The sequence below is a fragment of the Staurois parvus genome, unplaced genomic scaffold (assembly GCF_062004578.1).
Source record: "Staurois parvus isolate SC_StPar_1 unplaced genomic scaffold, SC_StPar_1.0 ptg000025l, whole genome shotgun sequence".
NCBI classification, from domain to species: Eukaryota; Metazoa; Chordata; class Amphibia; order Anura; family Ranidae; genus Staurois; species Staurois parvus.
In genome coordinates this window covers 7392523-7411536 of record NW_028317821.1, presented here as the reverse complement: position 1 = coordinate 7411536, position 19014 = coordinate 7392523, and the positions used below count along the sequence as shown (strand labels likewise).

At 39.1% G+C, this 19014-nt stretch overlaps 1 protein-coding gene across 32 annotated transcripts in view; it reads right to left on the bottom strand.

Moving 5' to 3' along the window:
- Positions 1–19014, bottom strand: part of MYBPC1 (myosin binding protein C1) — a 161372-nt gene that overhangs the window by 56231 nt on the left and 86127 nt on the right. For all 32 annotated transcript variants that reach the window (XM_089694308.1, XM_089694301.1, XM_089651797.1 and 29 more), the window contains 8 exons: positions 17251–17383; positions 15609–15733; positions 13990–14095; positions 13684–13850; positions 8868–9030; positions 7747–7853; positions 7446–7582; positions 5930–6089 (listed from right to left, as the gene is read on the bottom strand). In XM_089694308.1, coding sequence (XP_089550434.1) covers positions 5930–6089; positions 7446–7582; positions 7747–7853; positions 8868–9030; positions 13684–13850; positions 13990–14095; positions 15609–15733; positions 17251–17383 — 1098 coding nt within the window. The remainder of the gene's footprint in view (positions 1–5929; positions 6090–7445; positions 7583–7746; positions 7854–8867; positions 9031–13683; positions 13851–13989; positions 14096–15608; positions 15734–17250; positions 17384–19014) is intronic.

Genomic DNA, 19014 nt, shown 5'->3' with positions numbered 1-19014 from the left:
GGATGGAGTTTATAGAGAAGTCATCAGCATGGGAAGGGTGGATGTATTCCCTTAGTCAGTGAAGGTCCACACGATGGTACAGAGCTGGGCAGAAGAAATCCACTAGATGGTAGAAAACGATCGCTGCTCCACCAAAAAAAGCACTGCTCCTCCACTGTGCACAAACGATATCTGGGAAAAAAGGTGCTCCCCACAGGGGATCAAGAAAAAATGCCCATAGTGAAGTAAAGTTTAAAATGTATTTATTAAAATAGGCAGGATGCATCCAGTACAAGTGGCAAAACAAAAGACAGACAGGACTAACCGTCCTGTCGGATGTAGTGGCCGCCGGAGCTCCACGATGCTCCAACGGCGTGACGTCAAGGCGTGCATAGGCTCCTCCTTACACGTTACGTGCCAAGCACATCTTCAGAGAAAGAACCAGTATCGTGTCACATTTATATATATATTTTTTAGCGCTGCACTTTTATTTTATTTTATTTTTATGTGAGGATTTTTTTGGTTGTCCTGTGTGCCTTAGCTGCTTGTACATTGAAAGCGCTCACTTATTATTCTCTGAAAAATAAATATTGTTTGTATACCATTACAATGCTAATTTTAAAATTGAAATTGTACATTTGGTGTGCCTATAGATCTTTTTTAACAGTGAGGAACAGGTAAGACGTTAGGGAGATTTTTGGGCTCTGTTTTATTTTAGCATAATCATTTCTAGACCACAGAGCCTGGCACATTAGTTACCATAGCATGGCTTCTGAAAGGAAAACATACTAGGATTTTTCACATTGTTAAAGAAAGCAGATAACCCCCTAAAGTGTTGTTTGTTTTATGTTTTTTACACATTAATTTCTACTAGCGTGTAATGATGTCTTCAGTGGATCCTATATTACTCCTGTCCATAGTTAGGTATACATCCAACATTTTAAAAACAGAATTCACATGCTTTGTAACAGAGGAATATTTCCAGCAGCATACAGCTGTATTCTTATGTACTGCAATGTAATAGATACAGAGCTTAAAAAATGCTGGTGGGACACCATCGGGTTACCATAATCACTAAAGCCATTGTCATAATATAAATGGCAGCACAGTGGCTAAGTATTTCCACCTAGGAGCACTATGATCGCTAGTTTAAATCCCAACCATGACACTACCTGCCCGGAGTATGAATGTTCTCCCTGTGCCTTCGTGGGTTTCCTACCATACTTCAAAGACATGCTGGTAGGTTAATTGGCTCCTGTCTAAATTGGCCCTAGTATGTGTATGTATGTGAGTTAGGGACCTTAAGCTCCTTGAGGGTAGGGACTGATGTAAATGTAACATTTATATAGTATATATTTAAAGTGATGGTGCTATGTAATTACCTGAAATAAATAAATAAATGTGCCCATAGTCATAAGAGAGTGGTCAGCCACCATTCAAACAGAATCTAACCAGCCCTTTTCACCTAACAGTCACTGTTTTCACAAACCCAAACACTCAACCTGGACAAATGTTGGTGTCTATGTAAATACAACAAGATGATGGCTGGAGGAAGCTGCTACCATCACTAATTGACTTTAGGGGGCTAATGAAAATCGGAACAGGTTTGTCGAGAGTTTGTCAGCAGCCTCAAACAGTTTTGCTTACCATTTTTCAGAAGACAAAGTAAACAGAGAGGTCGGAAAACCAGTGGATTTACTAAAACTGAAGCACTCAGAATCTGGTGCAGCTGTGCATGGTAGCCAATCAGCTTCTAACCTCAGCTTGTTCAATTAAGCTTTGACAATAAAACCTGAAAACCGACTGGTTTCTATGCAGAGCTGCACCAGATTTTGCACTCTCTATCTTTAGATAATAAACCCAAATGTATATTTGCTTCTGTTTCTATCAAGATAAGACAGTGCTGTGGCTGTCTTCTATTTTCGAAGCCATGTCGTCTCCTGCTAAATCAATAATCTAAATAGGAATGCTTATGTGACCCAAATATTCCTGTAATGGGCCAATGTTGTGCAAACATTGTCTTTGCACAATCTGACCATTTTCTGATGTTTATTAATGTCTTTAGTGCTATCATTCCAAATGTGTTGGGAAATTTCTCAAGAAAAGTCTTAAAAGCTGAATTCCAGGAAGATAAAAAAGACAACTATTTAATGTAGATTTGTATACTTTTAAAAATAATGAACATATTTTTACATACAATTAGCAAAAGACCCTACGTCTGTCTTGAGGTCAGCCTCCTTTCATCCTCTGCACAGCAGCACTCAGACTAATGTATGCATATCTTCTGACAAAGTAGAAAGAGCAGAGATAACTAGAAAAGCTACAATTTCTGGGGAAATTGTGTGAAGTGTTCTTGCCTCCACCAGTAGTCTACAACTGGAGTGGGCGGAGTAACTGGGTGGAGTGGCTTGAATAACTGTTGTGTGGTTGGAGTGGCTGGAGTAACTGTGAAAAGGTTTTGTCAGCTCACACTCTAGTTTTGAACATTGTGCCATTCATTCCTCTGGGACCAATTTCACCACAAAAACGCTGATATTTTGTGAACCATTCGGCGAAACGTTCCAAAAATTAATAGCACACCAATCGGGAACAATCCGCATGTTTCGGTATATTACTGTCTATGTAGTGTAAAAACTGTGGGAGGAGTTAGGGTGGTAAATTTGGCTATAATAATAAGAATATATATGTGAGATAACAGTAAGTGGTCTTGCCATGCAAGAACACTTAATGACTTGGCAACGCTTGCTGATCCTTCATTGTCCAGGCCAAAGGCAGCGAACAAATAGGCAAAACCACTTTGTTTCTTAAAGAAGAACTCCGGGATAGGCAAAAAAAATCACCCATTAGTACACCACCCTACACAAAACACTAAACAGTTAATACATTTGTGAAATTCCTTACCATTGAAAAAGTCTAATTGAATTTTCAGGAAGTCATCTCTGTAATTCAAAAAATAACAGCATCTGCTCTGCCAAGGAGGAAGTGTAACAGCTGGGAATACATCATATCCTCTCCTCTCAGGAAACTACACTTCCCATCAACCTTTGGGAATTGTAGTGAATGTGGGCAGCTACACTAGGGCTGTACATGTTAAATGTGTACTCCCCTACTTCAACAGAAATCACGCCCAGACATTCCCCAGCTGCCACCGCTGATCACTCCAATCACAACAGAATAGGATCTAATTGCCCTGACATTTTGTTTTTAATCCCAGATTAAATATGGCAACATGCCCAGAATTATGGCCACAACAGAATTGAAACCGGGACATTAATCTATGTTTTTAATCTGCCCAGCAACAAGTTGGACAAAAAAAAGAAAACATTAAAAGAACGCAAAGCGTATCAAAAAAGCACCAGAAAAGTGCCCCAGGCCTGAAATTCCTTGAAAATGCAGCAAAAACACACACATTAAGTTTTTGATGCATTTTGTGCTTTTAATCTGCACAGCAACAAGCTGGCAAAAAAAAAATAATTAAAAAAATGCAAAACGCATCAAAAAAGCGTCAAAATTGTGCATGCAAAAACACAAAACACTGCAAAAAGCACTGCAAAACAAACAAAATGCAAACTGCTTTGGTGTGAACCAGGCCTGAAATGCATTGAAAACGCAGCAAAAATGCAGCAAAAACGAGCATGTGCTGCGTTTTTTATGCTTGATGGCCTACCTTTGTGTCACATGACACACCCTAAGCATGATAAAATCACAGCAAAATCATGGCAAAATCGTGGGTAAAATCACAGCTAAATTCTGGGTAAGATCGCTGCAAAATTGCAGCTAAAATCACTGGTAAAATTGTGGCAAAATCGCAGGTGAAATCAAGACTAAAATTGCGGGTAAATCACAGGTGAAATTTCAGGTAAAATCATAGGTGAAATTGCTGCAAAATCATGGGTAAATCACGGGTAAAATCATATGTAAAACTGTGGCAAAATCACAGTTACAAATGTGGCAAAATTGTGAATAAAATCATGGCAAAATCCTAGGTAAAATTGTGGCAAAGTCGAGGGTAAAATCATGGCAAAATTGTGGGTACAATTGCGTTTTTGGTGGTCATTATCGGCACCCCTTTCCTATCAGCAAAATAGCGATAACACTATTTTCGGCCGCCGATATCTGAGTGCATCCCTATTATGTATTGTATATACACTGTTACTAGTGGAGGAGGTGCAGAGACTCCTAGCTGAAGCTATGGAAGGTGGGACAAACCCAGAGTGTCCTGAGCTGTCATTGGTAGAACACAGCCTCAGTGGGAGGTCTTACTCCTCCCACTACAGTGAGCAGGGAGGAAATGCATTACAGCTTCCTGGAGGAAGAACTACAGAAGGGATGTGCCAAGACCAGTGGCTGGGAGAATAGGAATAATAGCAGCCACTGGTCTTACAAACAGGAAACCACAGGGGATTGACGGTTTGATTTGAAAATCATCAGTTTATTTCAGAGCAATTACTGAGTAAACCAGAAGATGACAGACATATTCAGTGAAGGTAGGAGATCAGCAGCAAGGACATGGAAAAACATTTTTGACCAGAGTTCTGCTTTAAAGGATAACTATTCTTTTTGTGTAATTATCCTTTTTAAGAAGAATGGAAGGTTATATAATAAGAAAGCTTACTCTGTTGCCTGCTCTCTGCCGTTACTCATGCTGCACATCATTTGTAAGTCCCAAGACCCAACACTGTGAGGTCACGTGACCACTAGGAAACTGATTAAAAAAAGGTGTTATTGCTTATTATTACAAATGGTGTGCAGCATTAGTAAAGGCAGAGGGCAGGTATCATTTAATGCTTTTTTAGTAGATAGCCTTTCCTTCCTCTTTAAGTCACCTCTGACCCTTTTCTTCCCCAGTTCCCTCTTGCCAACGTTTTATACTCACTTGTCCAGGGTCCTGCCAGACCCTTTGTGGAACCCATGTAGAGAGCTAGCAGCAGCAAGGCCACATAGCATGGGTAGGGCTGGAGCATGGGCATTATTATTATCCATTAACAGAGGAAAGGGTCACCCTGCTGGCTGTGCTGTCAGGCACAGGTGTATGGGTCACAAAAGCAGTTTGACAGAATTGCAATTACTTACTTAAAGCGGAGTTCCACCCACACTGTAAAAACATAAATGTCAGCAGCTACAAATACTGTAGCTTCTGACTTTTAAAAAACAGCCACTTACCTGCCCCACGATCCCACAGTGCCCCTGCTGTAGCCTGTTTTACTGGTCGTCCCATCTTCAGTGTGGGCACCCGGCTGTGACAGCTTGCAGCTTCATAGCCGGGTGCCCACTGCGCATGCGTGAGTAGCTCTGCGCTTCCTGAATGCCCCATAGTCTTCTGGGACCTGTCACGTGTCCCACAAGACTACGGAACGGAGGGTAGGAGGACAATTTCCGCTTCCGATCGCAGCGGAAGTGGGAGTGGGTACCTATCAATTTCGGTTACCCGCTCCCCAAAGGTGCCAATCCTTAATGGGAAGCAAGGGACCAATCTTTAAAATGCAACTTCCCCTTTTGGGTGGAACTCTACTTTAAGTCAGTTCACATATGTGTGTTTTAACACTGAATTTACAGATGAATAATGCAGTTTATCCTAAACTTATGGCTGCTTTTTCATAACTCATTTAGATGATGTTCTCATTATGAATAACAAACACTTAAAAGTAATTAAACATACAAATATGATTACATTTATTCAACTTAAGAATGCATTCTCAAATTTAAATTCTGTCATTGAACTTGGAGTTGAAAAATAAAAATGCAATTATTCTATTGGCTGTGAAGGCAGAATGAATGCCTGCCACACTGACCCCTTCCCATGGTGTAATAACCTTCCCCTGCTTTGCACACTTGCTCAGAAATTTACAAGTAAATTTAATTTTGTTGTGTATTGTTATCTAAGCTTGGGAAAAGATCTGGTTGGTAGGTATGATATGGCTATAACAATGCAAACATTATTCTAACTTACCAACAACCTTTATTTTGATGTGAGCTACAGCTTCACCTGCTTCATTCTTTACCATCATCCTGTATGTCCCAGTATCTTCCTTCTCAGCAGAGTCAATGACTAGAAGTCCATGATCAGGGAACGACTCTGCCCTTATACGACCACTCAGATCTGTGATCCACTAAAAGATACAAAAAACATTGAAAAAGAACTCCTAAAATCCAAAGCCATAGAATGTTTTCTTAAGTTTTAGATGGAGTTTCCTATCAGTTCCTTCCTTCCTGTCAGTGGAACAATAAGTGAGGGGGGATTTCGCAATGATTACAGACAGTAACAAAAGCCTGACAGTGTAATAACCCAGTGAATGCAAACACATGGTAGGTGGCCATACAGCTTACCCCACCTACACACAAGGTCATACCAATCCTCCCTTTTTATTTACAGCTTTTATGGGGGTAAATATCGAACCCCAAGTCAGAAATATTTTTTAGAAAAATATTTTTGATATGCTTTGTGAATGAGACAGCACAGTGGCTAAATGGTTAGCACTTCCACCTGGCAGTAGTAGGGTCGTTGGTTCAAATCCCAACCACGGCACCACCTGCCTGGAGTTTGCATGTTCTCCCTGTGCCTGAGTAGGTTTCCTCCAGGTACTCTGGTTTCCTCCCACACTCCGAAGACATGCTGGTAGGGTAATTGGCTGCTGTCTAAACTGGCCCTAGTATGTGTATGTATGAATGTAAGTTAGGGACTTTAGATTGTACCCTCCTTGAGGGTTAGGGACTGATGTGAATGTACAATATATATGTAAAGTGCTGTGTAAATTGACGGCGCTATATAAGTACCTGTAATAAATACATAACAAACATATAGTGGGATTTTCTCATATTTGAGTGCAAAAGTGAAAATATACTTTAAAGCTCTCAGTTGCCTTTACCATATTATCCATAATCTATTGTTTTGTTTTCTTTTTGATTTCTCTTACTTTAATATGTTTGTATATAATATTATATCCTAAGGAAGGAGCAGTGGTCTGTCCTCAACACATTGGTAGGAGACAATTATTTTTTTATTTATTTTTAATCATCGGCTACAGTGCAGCTCACTATTACTAAAGAATTCCAAAGTGACGTTTGGAATTCCAAACAAGTGTAACAATGGGAATCTTGTACCTTCCAGCGGGTTAACATGTGGTGCACAGTGAAGTTTAACAGCTAAGCTTTTTACTGTTGAACGAAAAAACATGAGGGTTCTAATGGATTAGGAGCACAGTGTAAGGACATTAGTATGTTAAGATGGAAGCCTGCTACTTCTTATATATAAAAGTAAATAAGTAAGTAAATAAGTAAAAAAGTAAATAAGTAAAAAAGTAAATAATAGGTAAATAAGTAAGTAAATAAAAATTTACTGCTGAATTACGCAAACGCGTTAGTCAACCATATCTCAATGAGATAGGTTTTATAAAACCTTCCATGCTTTTTTCTAGATTATCTCCCATATTGTCAGTAAAAGGTTTAAACAAGGCCTTAGTGATTACCTTATCTCCTCTACTCCAGATAATTTTAGGTGCGGGTTCACCAGTAACTGGCACCTCAAGCCGCAGCTTTGTTCCTGCTACAACTACCACAGTATTATCCGGATAATTGAGAGAATCAAAATGGATTCTTGGAGGATCTACAAAGGAAACATACAGTTTATTTTGCTTATTAGCTTAGAATTAAATTAACACAATAATAATTGTATATTAATATTATTATTACTAACTGAAAGATGATAGGTATAGACAGGTAAATCATAAAAATTTCACAAGTGGTCTGGTAATAGGTGAGAATACGTACCAATGACATGTACGTTGGCTGGAATATTAATAAGGTAAAGATCGGGAACAAATACATAATCACCTTCATCTTCAACAAGTGCATTTGCTATAACTAATCTGTGATTCCTAAAAAAAAAAAATAATCTTTGCATTAACATCTTTGTTTAAATTGTTTATTTATTGGTTCATATCAGTTTTAAGTCACTTAATTATTTTTTTATTGCTTGAGTTTTACTTTTGCAATAAAGTTTTAACAATGAAAATGACTGAATTACTGCAAGTAAATTTATCCTTTATGTTGTATGAAACAATTCTTTTAATCATGAGATCAGTTTATATAGTTATATTGATCCGTTGATAGAATGAAAAATCAATGTGTGTATGGGCAGCATACAATTTTTTACAAGTATTAGAAATTATGGTATTTCTATACAAATGTAATTGTAGTTGATATCACTAAAACTATTTCTTGCATAGTACAGAAAATTGTGGCAAGCTGAGGTTTACTCTATAGGACTGAAAGAAGAGAAGGTGAAATTTCCATAACACTTTTCAATATTTTCCTAAGATGCTAAAACAGCATGATCAGTAACTTTTTTTTCATGTCCTGTTATTTCTAGTGTATTCGCTTTTAAACCCAAAACCTTTCTTCCACTTATGTCTGTCCAACTCCTGTTTACCTTATAAATTAGCCTAAATCTTCTTTTTAAGCAGCTATTTATGTTCACTTCTCTGTCCGATTACCATTATCCTGACACTTAACTGTAGTGGAGGGACAATTTCATTGCATTAATTACATTAGATTCCAGCTCCATTAAATTTTTTTTGAAGGCAGTACGTCAGTCTCGACATGCCTTCGCATGTAATTGGGTCCTTGGCTGCCAATATCACTCAGCTTCCCTGTGTTAAAAGACCAAAAATGTGTATTCATAAAATGAAGTAGTCATAAGGATTTAAGTGAAAGATTCATGCATATGTAAATAGTAAAAGCACATTGTCCTAGTCATACAGACAGCATGGCATTGGAATGGTGGATCAAAACTTTTGGTGTACTACAAATAACAAATTAAGGAAGCAACTCTAGAACTTTTCATGAGGGTTTCTTATACTGTGAAGTCCGATCTTTCCAGATGTTCTCACCTTCCCTTATGAAATATCTTAATGCGGTCACTGCCATAAATAAGCTGGCCATTTCTGTACCACCTTCCAGGAACATTCTCAGAGATTTCACACTTCAAATGAATTTCCTTGCCAAGATTCACAGTCATATCAGTCAGGGGTTGTAATATTTTCAGTGGTCGCACTTTGGAAAAAAAAGATATAATGGTGCAATTGTTAATACCAAAATGTTTAATTTTAGACATAGATAAACCTAAACTTTAGAGATGTGTTCCTGAAACATTCTTGACTCTTACAGATTTTTAGTACTGGACACCCACATTATGCAATCTTTCCCTGCTAAACGTTAAATGTATAGCAATACTAAATCAAGTGATGTATACCATAGGCAAATCTGCCAACATCCCGTACAAAACAGCGAAAAATTAAAGCAATAGCATGAAATCCACCAGGGACTTTAAAGGCAGAAAAAGTATATACAAAATCACAATATCTTAAAAGACAAATGTCAATATTTATTTAGAAACATATATTATAAAAACAAAGGCACCACATAGATCCCTAGAACCCTGTACACAGTGTGGGTAACTAAATGAAAGTAACATACAATCAGATAGTAGTACAGAATAAATATACCCTAGCATACAAAGACACACCCACAAGGAACTGCTAAATGGGGTGTAGCTTGGTCAGTCAAGGTGTGATCTTTAAAATATCCCATATATTTCCGTTTTGGAAAAATCATTCCTTCTTCAGGGAAAGAACTGGTTATAACGATACTACAATGTAATAAATAAAGCATCAGTATAATACTGCGAGTGTTTGAGAAACAATTTTTTCACAGCATATGATGAATAATGAGTGCAGATAGTGGCAGGTATGTATTACCCTTATAATATCATTCAAATACACTTATATACTCCGTATATACAATAGTCTGAAGGTCATGAAAACAGGATTGTAATGCATATGGAGTTGCTGTCAGCCAATGGCCTGAGGGCGCTTCTGTGATGGGACTATTGTGGGCCGAGGCTGACAGCAACACCATATGCATAATCTGCTCTCATATGGTGTGAAAAAGTTGTTTTTTCAAGCAGTCGCAGTATTATACTGATGCTTTATTTATTACATTTTAGTATTGTTATACCCAATTCTTTGCCCTGAAGAAGGAATGATTTTTCCGAAACATGTTGGGATACTTTGAAGATTATTATTATTATTATTATTATTATACAGTATTTATATAGTGCCAAAAGGTTTGCTCAGCCCTGTACATTATAGTGGGGGACAGTACATGAGACAATACAGTAACAAAACAATACACAAGAGGTTCGAGGGCCCTGCTCCTTGGAGCTTACAATCTAGGAGGGAGGGGATAGTGGTACAGGAGGAAGTTGCTGTGGGGGATGGAGTGGTAGGAGGAGTGGAGGAGATCGGCTGTTAGGTGAGAGTGGGGTAGGCTTCCCTGAAGAGATGGGATTTCAGGGTGCGCCTACAGGTGAGGAGGGTAGTTGACAGTCTGATGGATTGGGATAGTGAGTTCCAGAGGATGGGGGAAGTCCTGGAGAAGTCCTGCAGTCAGGCGTGGGAGGAGGAGACCAGGGAGCTAGAAAGTAGGAGGTCTTGTGAGGAGCGAAGAGTATGTGTTGGGTGGTATTTGGGTATCAGGTCGGTGAGTTAGTTTGGGGCAGTGTTATGAATGGCTTTGTACGTCAATGTTAGTAGTTTGAATTTTATGCGTTGGGCAATCGGAAGCCAGTGGAGGGAATGACAGAGGGCGGTGGCAGAAGCGGAGCGGTTGGTAAGGTGGATGAGTCTGGTCGCTGAGTTCAGGATAGACTGAAGCGGGGATAGTCTGTGATGAGGTAGGCCAGTGAGGAGGGAGTTGCAGTAGTCCAGAAGTGAGATAATAAGGGAGTGAACGAGTTGTTTAGCAGTGTCTGGGGTTAGGAACGTACGTATTTTGGAGATGTTGCGGAGGTGGAGCCTGCATGAGTTTGCCAGCGATTGGACATGGGGTTGGAAGGACAGGTTTGAGTCTAGAGTGACACCTAGGACTTTGGCTTGCGGGGTGGGACTGATGGTGGCATTGTTGGTCGTGATGGAGAGGATGGGGGGGGGCGCAGACTGGGGGGAAAATTATGAGCTCGGTTTTGGAAAGGTTCAATTTGAGGAAATGGAACGACATCCAGTCTGATATGTCGTTCAGTAGGTGGGTGATACAGGCGGAGACTGAAGGGGTGAGGTGAGGGGTGGAGAGGTAAATTTGTGTGTCATCAGCGTAGAGGTGATAGTTGAAGCCATGGGAGTATATCAGTTTGCCAAGGGAGGAGGTGTAGATGGAGAAGAGAAGGGTCCCAAGATCACACCTTGACTGACCAAGCTACACCCCATTTGGCAGTTCCTTGTTGGTGTGTCTTTGTATGCTAGGGTATATGTATTCTGTACCACTACCTGATTGTATGTAACATCATCTAGTGACCCACACTGTTTACAGGGTTCTAGGGACCTATGTGGTTCTTTTGTTTTTATAAATAAGACATGTTTCTAAATAAAGATTGACATTTGTCCTTTAAGATATTGTGATTTTATATATACGTTTTCTGCCTTTAAAGTCCCTGGGTGATTTCATGCTATTGCTTTATTTTTGTTTGCTGCTAAAAGGTACAGTTGCAAGAAAAAGTATGTGAACCCCTTGGGATTACGTGGAGTTTTGCATGAATTGGGCATAAAATGTGCTCTGAACGTCATCTAAGTCACAACCATAGAAGAACACAGTCTGCTGAACATAATACTACACAAACATTAGATGTTGCCATGGTTTAATTGCACATAATATGTAAACATTCACAGTGCAGGGAGGAAAAAGTATGTGAACCTTTGGACTTAATAACAGTTTGACCCTCCTTTGGCAGCAATAACCTCAACCAAACGTTTCCTGTAGTTGCAGATCAGACCTGCACAACGATCTGGAGTAATTTTGGACCACTCCTCTTCACAAAACTGTTTCAGTGTGGCAATATTCTTGGGATGTCTGGTGTGAATCGCTCTCTTAAGGTCATGCCACAGCATTTCAATCGGGTTGAGGTCAGGACTCTGACTGGGCCACTCCAGAAGGCGTATTCTGTGCTGTTTCAGCCACTGTTTTGTTGAATTACTTGTATGCTTTGGGTCATTGTCCTGTTGCATCACCCATCCTCTACGGAGCTTCAGTTGGCAGACAGATGGTCATACGTTTTCCTGCAAAATGTCTTGATAAACTCTGGAATTCATTTTCCCATTAATGACAACAATCCGTCCAGGCCCTGAGGCAGCAAAGCAGCCCCAAACCATGATGCTCCCTCCGTCATGTTTTACAGCGGGGATGAGGTTTTGATGTTGGTGTGCTGTGCCTTTTTTTCTCCACACATAGTGTTGTGTGTTCTTCCCAAACAACTCAATCTTGGTTTCATCTGTCCACAGTGTATTTTGCCAGTAGTGCTGTGGAACATCCAGGTGCTCTTTTGCAAACTTCAAACGTGCTATAATATTCCTTTTGGACAGCAATGGCTTCCTCCGTGGTGTCCTCCCATGTACTCCATTCTTGTTTAATGTTTTCCTTATTGTAGATGTGTCAACAAAAATGTTAGCATGTGCCAGAGATTTTTGTAGGTCTTTAGCTGACACTCTGGGATTCTTCTTTACCTCATGCAGCATTCTGCGCTGTGCTCTTGCAGTCATTTTTACAGGACGACCACACCTAGGGAGAGTAGCAACAGTGCTAAACTTTCTCCATTTGTAGACAGTCTGTCTTACTGTGGACACATGAACATCAAGGCTTTTGGAGATACTTTTGTAACCCTTTCCAGCTTCATGCAAGTCAACAATTATTGATCGTAGGTCTTCTGAGAGCTCTTTTCTGCGAGGCATGGCTCACATCAGACAGTACTTCTTGAAACCAGTAAACCCAAAGCAGGTGTGTGTTTTTTAAGGGCAGGACAGCTGTCAGCAACACATCCAATATCATCACACTGATTGGAGTCAAGGTTGGCTCACTCCTGGCTCTAAATAGCTCTGGGAGAAGTCATTAAGCTAGGGGTTCACATACTTTTTCCTCCCTGCACTGTGAATGTTTACATGTTATGTGCAATTAAACCATGGCAACATCTAATGTTTGTGTAGTATTATGTTCAGCAGACTGTGTTCTTCTATTGTTGTGACTTAGATGACGTTCAGAGCACATTTTATGCCCAATTCATGCAAAACTCCACGTAATCCCAAGGGGTTCACATACTTTTTCTTGCAACTGTAAATGTCAATTCTGAAAACCAACAACAACTTCAATATTGGCTGGTGGACACCCAGTTGTGCTTTCTTTTTCTTTGTACAACAATTTAGTTCACTAGAATAATTCCTACAAATTGCCATTTTTTCCCCAGCTCCAGCAGTGGAGGCCTGGCAATGCTTTAATTGAATGTGACACCCTGACAGAGGATCTAACCCTTGACCACTGTCCATAACTAAATATGTAAAAGATTTGGTAAGAATTAGGCTCTAACTACTCAACGATAGCATTAACATTTCTGATTATTGCATTTTGAATTATGTTATAAAATCTTTGCAATCATTAAGTATTGATTCCTTTTTAAAAAAAAGAATTGACCCTTCCCTGTGTATGATACTACTGAATGTAACACTTGATGGGAAATCTGCCAGGTACACTGGACTCCTTTGCCCAAATGTTAACATGATAATATCATACAAATATTCACCATTCAATGTAGGTTTTTTTTTTCCTAAAGGAGATCATTTTTTTCACATTAACTACAACAAAGCATTGGATATAACAAGCCCTTACGGTCAACTTGTACTTGAGCTGCTGACTGTCCTCCTGTGGTCATCACAGAATAGGTGGCTGAGTCCCCTCTGTCTGCTTCATCTATAATCAGTATGTGCCTTTTGCCATCCACCTTTAGTCTGTACCTTGACCTTGGTTCATTGGTAAGCTCAACACCATTTTTAAACCTGAGAAATCACAAATAATATGTTCATAACATTAACACAAATAATTATGTGTACTTTTCTTTAATCAAATTTAATTGTACCAGTTGAAAGATGCGTATTTGCCCAATTTATAAAGTGATATGTGGCCCAGCAAACTTACCATTTCACATTGGCTTCTTCATCAGATACCTCACAATCCAGTTCCACTCTTTCTCCACAGTACGTGCTGACATTCTCCAGCTCTTTTGTGACCAGCACTGGTGGTTCTGTCATGGAGAACACCAAATATCACTTTAAAACATAATGACTGTGAGATTTGCCTCAAAAGCCAAAATGTGCATTTATATCAGGGTTATTAGTTAAGAATTGGGAAGAAGTTCAGTTCTTCACCCAAACATTGGAGCTTGAATGAGAAAGTCAGCAATGCAGTTCATACATTCTATCTAGTATAATCCATCTGTAGTTTGCAAAGCTTTCAGCAGTTTGTACAGAGCTTTCTTGAAACCTTTAAAGCACTGTTCAGCTTTCATCTATTTGGGATAGAAGGCCTTGTACATATGGACCTCAGTATGTAAAAGAGCAATGTGTACTACAAGCTTTTACAATATTTTATACTATGGAGCAGGGGCGGACTGATCATTTGGAAACTCGGGCACTGCCCAAGGGTCAGTAGGGGGCCCCATGAGATGCCCCTGGTATCTTTTTCATAGGCTTTTTTGAGTTTGGGCAAGAACACAGGGGCCCCATGATCCACTATTGCCTGGGGGCCCCATGAGTTGTCAGTCCGCCCCTGCTATGGAGTATTTTCAAATCTTTCAGCAAGCTTCAAGCAACTTTGTTGAAGCCTTTAATACAAACTTTAGTTCCAGTGTGGGGATGTTAAAGTGATATTAACCACTTCCTGTCTGCCCTATAGCAGAAATACTGCTACAGGGAGGCACAGGGTGTGCAAAATATTGTGATATTAACCAATATTAACCAGAACCCGGTGATTTCCAAAGATCTCCGACGATGGGGAGGAGGACTGTTTTGTTTACATGCAGAGCCATACAAAGCATTGTGCAGGAGCTGACAGAAGAGAGATCGCTGGGTGCCGGCAGGGAATCCCCTGGTGTTTGACAGCCGAGGCCGCTAATGGCAGCGCGGGTAGGGCTCGCACGTGCCCCCCTACCAGGAACTGCAAAATCTTGTATATATGTGTGATTTTGCGCACCCATGCCACCCTGTAGCAGTATTTCTGCTATAGGGCAACGCGGATAAAGGAGCTTGAAAATATTTTCAATGAATGTAATGAGCTTTCTCATCTGCCTCATGCACACAGGACTTTTTATTAACTCTCCTAGAAGCCAGCAGCGTTTTTAAAGATGTTTAGGTACATTTACAGGCAACAAGCCCTTGGGCATTAATTAATTTCATTGGCCAGAATGAAATAAATGTGCCTAACATTAACACGCATTTAGGTGAATTCAGACACGTTTACATGTCAAGCGTTTTTTTCTGCCCAAACTCTGCTCTGGCAGTGGGTTTTTTCCCTCCCACTAAACTGTCCTGCCACTAAACGCCGCTAAAAGCCTATATGTGCATGGACACTAATAGCAGGGAAAGACATGGGCTAATAGCAGGGAAAGACAGGGAAAAAAATGGCTGATACCCCTAGGAGCAGCTGCAACAACATCCAGCGTGCATGAGGCCTAAATGCCCTGACACTTATTCCTTTTTTAATATATAAAAGCTTGGATGCCTGTAGGCTCATGAAATCATACATATGGCAATACAAACCTCTAACAAACAACTCTGTAGAGCACTTTTCATCTCCAGCACACACTTGGTATGCAGCATCATCTGCCAATGTGCAGTTATTAATAAACAGTATCCTTTGGTTTCCTTTATGCTCAAATATGTACCTGTTTAAATAAAAGAAAGAATTATATTCAGTTTGTAAACACAGCAAGTATTTTCTCACTTTTGTAAACCACAAGTATAACCAGTTAATACAGTAGTTCATCAACTTTCCTTGCAGTAGGAGAGCTACTAGTGACTCATGTAAATGCAGTGTTGAACACTTGAAAAGGGTTGTCAATGTCCAAAGCTAAATAAAAATGTTGACCAGAGTTAATGTGTCTGTCTCTGTTTTTTATTACTGTCTTTGTCCATATTAGCACAAGTCAAAGAGCAATCTAACCACTTCCCATCCGGCCCATGTATATAAACGGCCGGAAGGGATAAGTGCAGGGGTGGGTTGCCCTTCATAAACGGCGCCCACCATTTTAGCCTGTGCTTGCTCCCTGGGAGTGCGCGGCACCGCGATCCGCTGCCCACTGTGTCCGGAGGAACACCAATCGCTGAATGGGACCTCTGTGTGAGGTCCCGTCATGTGATCACTGGTTGGCCAATCAGTGATCACATGAATAGTAGTAAGGAAGATGTCACTTCCTGACATCATTGCTTACTACGTGTGAAATCTGTGAATGATCACAGAGGTCACATGGTACAAGGCTATTCACAACAACCTTGTACCATGTAACAAGCTGTGACCAATCACAGCTTTCACAGTATTTCTCAATGGCTGCAAGAATGCAGCCAGCGAGAAAGAGAAATTATTGCTTTTACAGCCTTTATGGGCGTAAAAGCAATCAGTGTAAAAAAAAAAAAAAATCTTCATCACCCCCACACTATGGTGACACTGTACTGTTAGGGTGACAGTATGTTAAAAAATTAATAAATAATAATATAAAAAAATATATAAAAATGTAAAAAAAATGTAAAAGATTTTGTTTATAAACTAATTTGAGTTAGCTGAATACATTTTGGCCAAGATTTATGAAGAAAGATTATTTATTTGCAAAATGTTATAAGAAAAACACTTTTTTAAAAAAAATTTTGGACTTTTACATTTCATTTATATAGCACAGAAAATAAAAATCCCAGTGGTGAATAAATACCACCAATATAAATTTTTATCTGTCTCAAAAAAATGCTAAAAAAATTCATATGGGTACAGTGTTGTATGACCACAGAATTGTCATTCAAAGTGTGACAGAGCTGAAAATTGGTTTGGACAGGAAGGGGGTAAAAGTGTCCCGACTTGAAGTGGTTTTTAAAAAAGTACAAAAAAAAATTAATACAGGAATCCCATATGTAGCATTTTTTCAGTGATTTTTTAAAAAAGTTTTTTTTTTGCATGGACTTACAGATTTCATAACATCTACCAAAATCACTGGTAATAGTAATCTAAAGCAGCAATGAACTGAAATCTAGTCTGTGTACAAAATGCAGTGGATCAATTCTAAAATAAATCTTCTACTGTCAGTAAGTGACCAGGAAAATAAAGCAGTGAGATTAAAATCTTGTTATAGTGCAGACCTTTCAGTTGGCATTTATGTATGTGTTGATAATGTTTATCTCTCATATATTTACTTACTTCGTACTTGGTCGTATCTCCTGACCATTTTTATACCATTTGAGCTCCACTGTTGGATCTGCAAGCTCAACAACAAATCTCACGCGTCCTCCTTTGTCGATTTGATAAGCGGGATCCAATATCTTGGCAAAAGCTTTGGGCACAGACACAAAATGTGCATTAAATTAATGGTTGATCATCCCATAACTGATATTTCAGTTTTTCATAGCTTCTGGAAAGTTAAACCACCAAGTTATTTGTTGAATATTTAATACAGACAATAATTGTTTCTGAGGATTGTGTCATTGCCTGGCACTGCCTTATATTAATAAAATTGATAGCTGACAAAGCACAAATCCATCTCCTTATGACCACACATAGATTTGTGGAAATCCAACATAGTTCAGACACTGCAGCAATAAGAATCATCAGTAAAAAAACATTCACATATATAACTTTAATAATAATATAATATTATTATTTAATATATTATTATTATTTATCATATTATTTGAGATATATGACTCTGTGCAGCTACAAAGACAAGTTATCAGATAAGCAAGGCTCAAATGTGTCTCAAATTACATGCTCCTATATACTGTAGTGTAGATCTACCTTAAAGAGTAACTCCACTTTTGTTGAGAAAAAACATTCCCCTCTGGGTGATCTGTGCGCATTGCAAGGATTTTAATTTTTTAATAAGGATTTTGAACTAATGATAATTCTATTTGACACAAGAGATAACGGCCTTAATTTGGACATGGAATTCCTCACTTATTATCCAACAGTTTTATGACTATTAGCTAGCTTGACTCCCTCTGTGTGAGTGTAGTATCCCCCCCCTCCCGCCTCACTTTGGCTGTATCTTATCTCTAGCCTCTCTCGCTCTTTTTTTTTTCTTCATCTCTTCTAACATTCTGCTGAAACTTTGTGATTTGTACAGTACTGCTTGGACTTTGAAGAAGGGGACATACCCCGAAAGCTTGTCCTCAAAATTGTATGTTAGAGCAAATAAAAAAAGTATCACGGACAGTACTCAATGCACTAATACGGCTACAATCACCTCAAACAAGGATTTTAACAAACTTTGATGCAGATTCCTACCATTTGGTATTCTGAAGAAGTAGCTAATTGTTTATCTGTGTCCATGTGCAACATGAATGTGAAAGGTAGTCATTTTTTTTCATAGTGATCAGCTGCTGTAATTGTGGGGCTCTAGTGGGAAAGTGGTAGGGTCTGAATCCTGTTAGACGACATTAACCCTTTGGGACTATCACCAGTATCAAAATGCTTTTTGCAGAGGGTGCAAGCATGCCCAAAATCTGATTTGTATTTTAGTGCAGATTTTGGGGAAAATTAGAAAGCAAATCACACAATCAGGAAAGGACTTTTCGGGGATGTTCCGAACACCATCTGTGTACAGAACGCCTCCAGGTTGCCATATTACATTGCAATTTACAGAAAATTACAGTGCTGCAGATTGAAAAGGAAAGGTCATTTTTATTAATAATGTTATATTACAAAATGGCTTGTGTCGCAATTGTATATGTTATATTGTTTTTATTTACAATATTTTTTTCCCACAAATGTTGAGTAATCCTTTAAAGCTGCACAGAAGTATTTATAAATGGTCATAGTGGCGTAAGGGTAAATGTCCTTTTACCTATTAATATAACTTCCCAAGGTACATGCCTCAGTTCGTGTGCTGTCATTAAATTAAAGGTCTGTCTGTTATCCCAAAACTAATATTGCAGTTTTTATAAATTCGTAGAAAGTTAAAACCCA